The 10,301-nt window shown below is 36.6% G+C and overlaps 1 protein-coding gene across 1 annotated transcript in view; it reads left to right on the top strand.

The window, feature by feature from the left end:
• Positions 1-996: 996 nt before the first annotated feature.
• Positions 997-10,301, top strand: part of LOC148300151 (multidrug resistance protein homolog 49-like) — a 37,289-nt gene continuing 27,984 nt past the window's right edge. The window contains exons 1-7 of the mRNA XM_088275180.1: positions 997-1,200; positions 3,033-3,177; positions 4,359-4,459; positions 5,646-5,817; positions 8,182-8,306; positions 9,155-9,350; positions 9,902-10,126. Of these exons, the coding sequence (XP_088131306.1) occupies positions 1,058-1,200; positions 3,033-3,177; positions 4,359-4,459; positions 5,646-5,817; positions 8,182-8,306; positions 9,155-9,350; positions 9,902-10,126 (1,107 nt within the window). The 5' untranslated portion in view covers positions 997-1,057. The remainder of the gene's footprint in view (positions 1,201-3,032; positions 3,178-4,358; positions 4,460-5,645; positions 5,818-8,181; positions 8,307-9,154; positions 9,351-9,901; positions 10,127-10,301) is intronic.

Here is a 10,301-nt window from a genome sequence, read left to right as displayed (position 1 = left end):
ATATGAACCAATTTAGAAACCTTGTTCATGAAACACTAGAACTTCACTAGAGACATCTATTGGTGAGATGTAAAGAAGGTTTTTACTAAGCAGAAACTCTTATATTAGTATGTGAGATCCGAATCCTGGATTATAATCACACACATGAGAAACGCCAGAAAATACCATTTTCATTTTTATTATTAAGCTTATAATTTGACCAGATAATTTATTTACAACATTTTGAGTGTGTCCAAATACTTGTTCACAAAACATGATTACGTGTTACATAAAATTATTAAAATATAAAGGTATTCATTTGCAGTGACGGAAATAAATAAATTTTAAAATCAATCGGGGATAGAATCACCAATACACAGTATGTATGAGTATGCGTGCGTGTTGCGCTTTACGTACACGCGCACGCGGCTTCATAATGTCGCTCACTCCTTTCAAGAACGTCATAAATCAAAAATCGTAAATTTTCAGTTGTGCATGTTTTCGGAATGCCCAGAAAATGTACAATATCCCAGCAAAAGAGGCATATTTTTAACTTAATATTTACCCGCTACAGGGCAGAAAATGTTCTTTTGCTTTTTGAAGAAAAGGTATTGTTTGATTATTTTTTTAAAATATACTAAATATTTTTCAAATTGAGAAAAAACCTTCAGGTTTTACCTAAAAAGATCTGTTGCACAGTAAAAAGTTCAATAAGTGGCTTGATATTTATTTTTTATACATTGTGTTATATTTTTAAACTTTAAAAACGTTCTCCTGAAAAATCAAGTTTTTTGATTTATGACGTTCTTGAAAGGAGTGAACGATGTGTCGGACGATCTCATTTTAGTTGCGCACAAGACGTCGTTTGGGATGGTTGTGCTGCCACACTAGCTATGGCGGATACTTATGATGTATTTATCGGAGAAACTCCCACTCAGAGTCCGCGACACTATCCCCGAGACCACAGCTCGACTCGTCGAGGTCGCCGTAAATCCCGTATAACTCTGACCTTCTTTTCCTCTTCCAGTTCAGGTATGCCACGAGGACCGAGCTGGCCGCCACGTGGTTCGGGGTCCTGATGGGCCTCACCACGGCCTGGGGGCTGCCGCTCATCATCATGCTGTACGGAGAGTTCACCAACCTCTTGGTGGAGAGAATGCACCCAGAGAACGGGCTTTCTACTACCACTATCATCAATGTATTCGGCGGTGGACAGTTCAAGTAAGGACGACCATTTACAACATTTTGAATGTGTCCATATACTTGTTCAATATAAGAGTTTCTGCTCAGTAAAAAAGTTTCTTCGTCTCACCAATAGATGTCTCTAGTGAAATTCTAGTGATTCAAGTACAATGCTTCAAAATTGGATCATATATCAGGACAGGCATTTTATTTTGGGGGTTTGTGATGTATTTTTCACATTTACCTTCCCTATCCTTACTATCCTACCATATTGTGAATATGGACAAGATATAAATATATTTTTTTAAACCCTTATCCGCACCCCAATGGTGCATAGGGCACTGCTTCATATAAACGCAGTGTTTTTTCGATCGATTACACATGAAGGAAAGGTGATCAGCCCTCCGCTTCAGGTACCAGTCCAGGGTAGTATTGAATAAATATTACAGTGAAAAAATCACTTATATTTATTTTACCCCCCCTGGGAATCGAACCCGGGACCTCCAGAACGGTAGGCGAGCATGCTGACCATTACACTACGGAGGCAGACAAATTTTCCATTTTTTTACGAACGTCTTAATTTCTAAATTGATGAAGCTAAACACATTCAAATTATGAATTTACATATTAATTGTTAATATTATTATTTATTTTGATTTTGTTTATAAAAATAAGACTTGATACTGACAGAAACACTGTCTCCACTGGTGACTGTCAAATATATATATTTTTTTAATTATAGAACAGTTTCATCTAGTAATTCACATATATCGTAGTTGTACAGAAGAAAGTGACCAACTACCAAAACGTAAAATTTAGGAGGGCCATTGAACTCACTTTTGCTAGCCAAGAAAATAAACACCAGTTAGTCATTTTAAACAAGTCAATATATTATGCTTCCAAGTTTAAAATCCTTTGAGATTTTTTCAGGGCAATATTAAGCTAGTAAGATATCAAATAGTCAATGATCACGTTTTTGTAAAACAAAGCACTTGCTCGCTTTCTCCTGTATGACTACGATATGTGTATTACAAAATAAGTACTTGTACTCTTTCAATTGAAAAATTCCACATTTGTTACTTCTGCATCTTAGTCCTGGCTTTGTTTTTCATTAATGGATAACTGGAGAAGATTCCTTCCGCAAGGGTCACAACCCTCAGTAATGAGGAGTAAGATGGAAAAGAATTCATATCTCAACATAACTGAAGAAGTTATTTAGAAAGGAATAAAGGATAGAATTGGTGAATGTTACACGTGTGTAAAGTGTTCACTTAAACCAGCCTATGATGGTCGTCAGCCCCGTAAATGCCCAGACTTCCATATTCTTCTTCATCTTTGATGAGATGTAAAAAAATAATATGAAAATAACTCCTGTAATTGGAGATAATCCAGATTTTGTGAACAAGTATTTGGACACACTCAAAATATTGTAAATAAATTATCTGGTCAAATTATAAGGTAAATAATAAAAATGAAAATGGTATTTTCTGGCTTTTCTCAAGTGTGTGATTATAATCTAGGATTCGGATCTCACATACTAATATAAGAGTTTCTGCTTAGTAAAAAGCTTCTTTACATCTCACCAATAGATGCCTCTAGTGAAGTTCTAGTGATTCAAGAACAAGGTTTCTAAATTGGTTCATATATATATATAGTACTTCCAAGAATTTGAATAGTGTGGTTGTCAATAATGGGTAGAATTGGTGAATGTTACACGTGTGTAAAGTGATCACTTAAACCAGCCTATGACGGTCGTCAGCCCCGTAAATCCTCAGACTTCCATATTCTTCTTCATCTTTAATGAGATGTGAAAAAATAATAGGAATAAAGGAATAACTATGTATTGATTTTAATTTTTTTTTTTATTTCAGGCCTAATGCTACAGCAGAACAAAACGCTGATCTCTTGGCAGGAGATGCTGGAGCCTTCGGTCTGGGAAGTCTAGCCATCGCTGCTACTCAGTTTGTGGCTGGTATACTAAGTGTACACTCACTAAACTGGAGTGCTAATAGACAGGTATAACTTATCATAGCTTCTTTGTAGATTTAGTGCTGTTTTTTTTGTCTTATTTGCTATCTAGGCTTATTTGAGCACCATATTTCACCTGAGATCGGCTTCTTTGGGCAATGTATCTTTCAGGAGATGGCTTCCTCGGGCATTTTCTCTTACTGAAAATGTCCTTTTACTCGTATGAGCCAACGTTTACTTCTTTTGGGGACCATATCTTGCAGTAGATTCCCTTTTCTGGGCACCATAGCTTGAGGGAGATTGGCTTATTTAGGCACCATATCTTGCCAGATATTGGCTTATATGGGTGCAATAGTTTACCTATGATTGGCTTTTTAAGGCCCCATCTTCTACCTAAAATGTGTCTATCAGGGCTCTATATTTTAACAAATCGCTCACTCCTTTCAAGAACGTCATAAATCAAAAATCGTTAATTTTGAGTTGGGCATGTTTTCGGAATGCCCAGAAAATGTACTATATCCCAGCAAAAGAGGCATATTTTAAACTTAATATTTACCCGCTACAGGGCAGAAAATGTTGTTTTTGCATTTTGAAGAAAATGTATTGTTTAATTATTTTTTGTAAATAAAATAAATATTTTTCAAATGGAGAAAAAACCTTCAGGTTTTACCTAAAAAGATCTGTTGCATAGTAAAAGTTCAGTAAGTAGCTTCATATTTATTTTTAATACATTGTATTATATTTTTCAACTTTAAAAACGTTCTCCTGAAAAATCAAGTTTTTTGATTTATGACGTTCTTGAAAGGAGTGAGCGAAATGTTTGCATCTTTGGTCGTCATCTGTTACTGAATATTGGGTTTTCTGAGCATCAACGCCTACCAGATATGTGCTTATTAGGAGAGGCGTTTCTTCAGTACCATCTCTTACCAAATGTTGGCTTGTCTGGACGTCATCTTTTACAGGATGTGCTTTTCTAAGCGTGATCTCACATAAAAAAATGGACTTATTTGGGCGCCATATAGTTGCGGAAATTGACTTACTTAAACGCCATTTTCTACCCAAGATTCAGGCTTCATTCCATGCTATCTATTACCAACAACCATACCAAATCTATTTACCTTGAAATAAGTTGTTGCCTTCCCACACTTATTTTCATTATCTTTTGTATCATAAGCGTCAGAAACCAAACATTATTTTGAATAAACAAGTATTTTAAAATTGTATTTCAGATTGCGAGGATACGATTTTTGTTCCTGAAATCTGTTCTCAGACAGGACATGTCCTGGTACGACACTCAACCTAACCTCAACTTTGCTAGCAAAATTACAGAGTAAGTTGAAATTTATCATCTGTATGTTCTTTTGTATTTCAATCCGATTTTCTTACGGTTTTTGTGTATTTATCTGCTGTGGTAAATATAAGATAAAAGATGATGTCAAGATACAGAGAAGGATAAATGGATACAGGGTAGGATAGATGTATAAAAGTATGATACAGGATAGGTTAAATGAATGGTTGTGTGATAAAATGTAAGAGATACATAGATAAAAGTATGATACAGGATAGGTAAAATGAATGTTTGTGTGATACAAGGTAAGATATTATATTATTAAGGCTATTATCCTTGGCTCTACCCGACCGAGTTTCTCTATTGTATGCTTGGCTACATAAGTTTAGAGACTAGAAGGAATGTGTATTTGATTACGCATTTTTTTCGATTGTTGCGCGAATTTTTTCGATTGTTGTATGATCAATAATCTTGAAATTATCCGGAGCATTGGTCTGTATGTTCCCGATAGTTACCTAAGACAGCGTCGGCATAGATTGTTTCACATTCCTATACACAGGACCAACCTGCCGATGGTTATGCCTGTAGGAAGAGCTACTGCTATATGAACAATATCACATTGGATATTGATCTGTTCCATGTGTCCGAAGGAGTCTTCCGAAGCGGGATTCTTCTACACATTTAACAAGAGTCTTCTTGCTTACTTTTTGATTTGTTTTTTTTAATGTATACGCTTTAAATGTTAGTTTGTAATGTACATATTAATTATTGATTAAATTGAATTGAATTGAATTGAATTGAAAAAAGATAAAAATATGATACAGGATAGGTTAAATGCATTATAGTATGATACAAGGATGATACATAAATGGATAAATTTATTATACAGGGTAGGATAAATGAATGATACTATCACAAGGTAAGGTAAAATGATAAAGATTTGATTTAGGAGAGGAAAAATTAATGATAGTGTGATATAGTGTGAGATAAATAGATAAAGGTGTGATACAGGGTAAGATAATTGAATGAGAGTATGATACAGTTAAGGATAAATATATGAAGGCATATACAGGTTACGATGAATGTCATACAGGATAAGATATCAGTATCATGCAGGGTATAATAAATGAATGGCAATTCGATACAGGGCTTGATAAATGACAAATATTTCAAATATTTTTGCATTTACCACATACTCATGCATAAACATGTTTATTTTGATTTCCAGTGATCTCAACAAGTTGAACGAGGGTATGGGTGAGAAGATCGGAATGTTCTTCTATCTGATCTCATCATTCTTCTTCTCCGTTGCTATCGCATTTATCTACGGATGGAAGCTGACTCTTGTGGTAATGACTTCTACGCCCGTCATCGTCATCAGCGCTGCATTGGTCGCCAAGGTACTTTGGATATCAATTATCTTTCAATATGTGCCTCATCTTTCATCTACTACATCTACTTTCATTACATTCTTCTATGGATTCTCCCTCTCCTCAAGCAATTCTTGTAGTTTTCTACGGTCATCATATAATTTTCAAAACCTTCAACTTATTTCTTGTCATAACAATGTTTTAAGCCCCTAGGATATAAAATACATACTAGTACTACTACTACCATCACGCCGTTTCCCCGCAGGGATAGGCAGAAAGGATGGAACGCCACACTCTTCTGTCCTGACATACACTCCTCGCCTCCTTCACATCCATACATATAGTCATACATGCCCTTTGATTACGCAGACTTTTGACACCGCCAGATTTTAGGTTCTGATTGATCTGATCAAGCCAAGTCTTTTTCGGTCGTCCTCGTTCTGTTTTCCCTCTCACATTGGTTACATATATTTTCTTAGTCATTTTCTCGTTATCCATTGGCTCCACATGTCCATACCACCGTAAAGAACTCTTCCTAATCTTTTCAATTATTCCTTGTTCAGCCTTACATTCCTTTCTTATATCTTCGTTTTTAAAATACATTTGCCTCATAAATTTGCTGTACAATTCTTTCCTCACCCATTGAATGAGTGAAGAAAAATGTTAAAAGAAATTTATGGGAGGAATGTGTTTGGTGATAGAAGCAGAGGAAGATTGAAGAAAGCTTAGCATGATCAAGTATTTCAAATACTTAAAGGTAGTAAGGTCAGGAGTCGGAATAATCGGCGGGTATGTATGAGAAGACGGGTGAATGTGGAAGAAGGGAAGATTGTTTGTAAAGACATATTGGTGTGGCCTTTTATTCTCTCTGCATACCCCTGCGGTCGTCACACAATGTGAGTTTTTTTAATACTCATGTCAACCATGCATTCTTTTCTTTTATCACTACTGCATATTCGTTTCAGAAGAATGTGCGACAAAACGATGTATGATAGATGTGCGAATAGTGAAATAAGGAAGGAATGCAAAGCTGAGATAAGCATTATCGATAAAATCAAGAAAGGTGTGTTGAGATGGTTTGGACATGTAGAACGAATGAGTGAGGAAAGAATGGTAAAACAAATTTATGAGGCGAATATTAGTGGGAAAAGAAGCAGAGGAAGACCGAGAAAAACATGGCACGATCAGGTATGCCAAATACTTGAAAGTGGTCAGGTTAGGAGTCGTAACAATCGGCGGGTATGTATGAGGAGATGCATGAACGTGGAAGAGGCGAAGAATGTTTGCAAGGACAGAGTGGTGTGGCGCTCTATTCTCTCTGCCTACCCCTGCGGATTATGACTGTGTTCAGTTTATTTTCATTCTTCTTTTGCCAATTCCATGCTTCACTTCCAACATTACGATTGAAACCAGGATTCCATTGTGCACTCCCAATTTAGCTTTTCATTTGCAATAACTGAATTCACTGCATCATTCACTCTGTACTCAGCATTCATTCTCTTTTACATATCAGTATGAATCTTTTTATCTCTAGAAAACATATACAGTGTAACCTCTATCTATCGTTTCTAAAGGGATCTATTAAAATAAACCATGAATGCGGGAAAACAATGGATGCGGGATAAAGAGGTCAATACACAAGAAGATACAATTGAGTAAAGATACCGTCCTCCCAATCTGCATAACAATGGTTAGGTTAAAATTCTAAGCAGAATACAAATTTTAAATGCAAATAAATGTATTTATTTAACAGAACCAAACAAATATTAAAGTTTCTTGGATTCTGAATAATCTTTGGACATTTCGCTCACTGCTTTCAAGAACGTCATAAATCAAAATACTTGATTTTTCAGGAGATCGTTTTTAAAGTTTGAAAATAAAATGAAGTCTATTCAAAATGAATATCAAGCCACTTATTGATCTTTTTACTGTGCAACAGATCTTTTAAGGTAAAACCTGAAGGTTTTTTCTCCATTTGAAAAATATTTAGTGTATTTAAAAAAATAATCAAAAAATACCCTTTATTCAAAATGCAAAAACAACACATTCTGCCCTGTAGCGGGTAAATATTAAGTTTAAAATATGTCTCTTTTGCTGGGATAAAGTACATTTTCTGGGCGTTCCGAAAACATGCACAACATTGATGATTTTTGATTTATGACGTTCTTGAAAGGAGTGAGTGATATGTCAAATGTGCCACGTGATTCAAATGATGAATGCGGTAAAATGGTGGATAGAAACGATCGATGCGATCCATCTTGTATGAAATTAATTCGGGATAGAAGAATTAAACGACACATCCGGGAAAACGATTATTAGAGAAACGATAGATAGAGGTTCCACTGCATTTAAGAACACAATCTGTATGATACATGTATTTTTTCGTTATTTTAGGCACAATCTTCTCTCACTGTAAACGAGTTGAACAGCTACAGTTACGCGGGCAGCGCTGCCGAGGAAGTGTTGAGTGCCATACGGACCGTCATCGCCTTTGGAGGGGAGAAAAAAGAAATACAAAGGTATTAATATAACAGATGGGCTGAAAAGTTCGTAGGCTAACATAGTAAAACACAATTTTGAGTAAAATTATATTTTATTATTCAATATAGTTGTCTTCAAGGGCATTACAACGATTAAAGCAGTCATGCAATTTTTCGGTACTATTTTTTTAGTAATTCAAATTATCTGGTCAAATTATAAGCTTAAATAATAAAAATGAAAATGGTATTTTCTGGCGTTTCTCATGTGTGTGATAATCCAGGATTCGGACCTCACATACTAATATAAGAGTTTCTGCTTAGTAAAAAGCTTCTTTACATCTCATCAATAGATGTCTCTAGTGAAGTTCTAGTGATTTAAGAACAAGGTTTCTAAATTGATTCATATATATGGGACTTCCAAGAATTTGAGTAGTGTGGTTGTCAATAATGGGTAGGATTGGTGAATGTTACACGTGTGTAAAGTGATTACTTAAACCAGCTTATGACGGTCGTCAGCCCCGTAAATGCCCAGACTTCCATATTCTTCTTCATCTTTGATGAGATGTCTAAAAAAATATTTTTTTTTTAGTATATGCGATGTCGATTCTTAGCAGTCAATTCATCTCTTTGGTGGTCTGCCCGGGAGTTGTCTACCTTGGGGTTTGTCGTGAGTGCAATGTGGGGGGAGTCTGGATGGTTCCATTCTCCTCACACGCGCATACCATTGTCTCCTTCTTTGCCTTGCCACCTAACGACATCTTCTATCTGTTTATTATTTTTGCGCCCTTTATATTCATATTTCCCTCTTGCATTAATGCTCTTATTCCAACAATAAATACTGCCATTCTTTGCTATCAAACATTGATATTAATTATTTTTTTCATCAGGTTTTCAGAAAGACTGGAGCCTGCCAATAAGGCTGCAGTACAGAGAGGACTTGCCACCGGACTGGGGGGAGGCATCATGTGGCTTATAATGTACTGTTCCTTTGCGCTTGCATTTTGGTACGGAGTCAAGCTCATCCAAGCCGAAGAGCATCTCCCCTTGGAAGAGAGGGACTATACGGCTGGAGTGTTGGTCATTGTAAGTCGAATTCTTCTTGTTTCTGGCTCCATCTCAACTTATTATTTTTGTAGACTGTTGGACTCAGCTCTCCTCATCTTCAGGTTGTGGGTCCTTCTATCATGGACAATGTCACCTAGGACATGCCTTCAAATTATGTTATCTTTCTGTAGCATCCATGAATTTTTTGGTCTTCCTCTAGATGTCTCTCTAGGAAGATCCATGGCTATCGCCTGATTTACAATATGTTCAGGTTTTCTACGTCTTATATACCCATAACGACTCAATTTCCATTTGATGCCTGTTACACCCAGGCTTCCACGAAGGACTCCGTTGTGCACTGCCAGTTTAGCTTCTGCTGATAGGTTTTTATTTGCTATAACTGATTTCAGTGCACCATTCACTTTGTTCCCAGCATTCACTCTCCTTTCTATGTTTTTATCAATCTCTCCATCCCTAGAAAACATACTACCCAAATATACATCGTTTTGTCGCATACACCTCTGAGAGATCGCAAGAGACTCTCTCTCTCTCTTTCTGTATCATTGTGCTAACTATGTCTCTCGTTCCAGGTGCTGTGGGGCATAGTCGGCAGTGCTCAGAACCTCGGATTATGTTCTCCTCACACGGAGGCGTTTGCGGCAGCCCGTGGAGCTGCTCAGTCGGTCTTCGAGATCATCGCTCGCCAGCCGACCATCGACTCCATGGCCGAAGAGGGCGACAAGCCTGGGAAGGTGAACGGAGACATCAGGCTGACTGATGTCCACTTCAAATACCCGTCCAGACCCGATGTCAAGGTAAGATCATACCTGTTGGAAGAGCTACTTCTATCTTAGATTATATTGATTGAATGATTCATTTTTGACATCTCAACAAGGATGAAGAGGAATTGAGAAGTTGGGTATTTGTAGCTCTTATGACCTGTTGTCATCGAACAATTTACACTAGGGCTGTGGAGTCGGAAAAAATAAT

This window comes from Brachycentrus maculatus, unplaced genomic scaffold, assembly GCF_059751285.1.
Source record: "Brachycentrus maculatus isolate JH-2025_06_01 unplaced genomic scaffold, ASM5975128v1 h1tg000813l, whole genome shotgun sequence".
In the NCBI taxonomy this organism is placed as follows: Eukaryota; Metazoa; Arthropoda; class Insecta; order Trichoptera; family Brachycentridae; genus Brachycentrus; species Brachycentrus maculatus.
The sequence above is the reverse complement of the archived record's forward strand: the minus strand, read 5'-3'. Positions and strand labels throughout refer to the sequence as shown.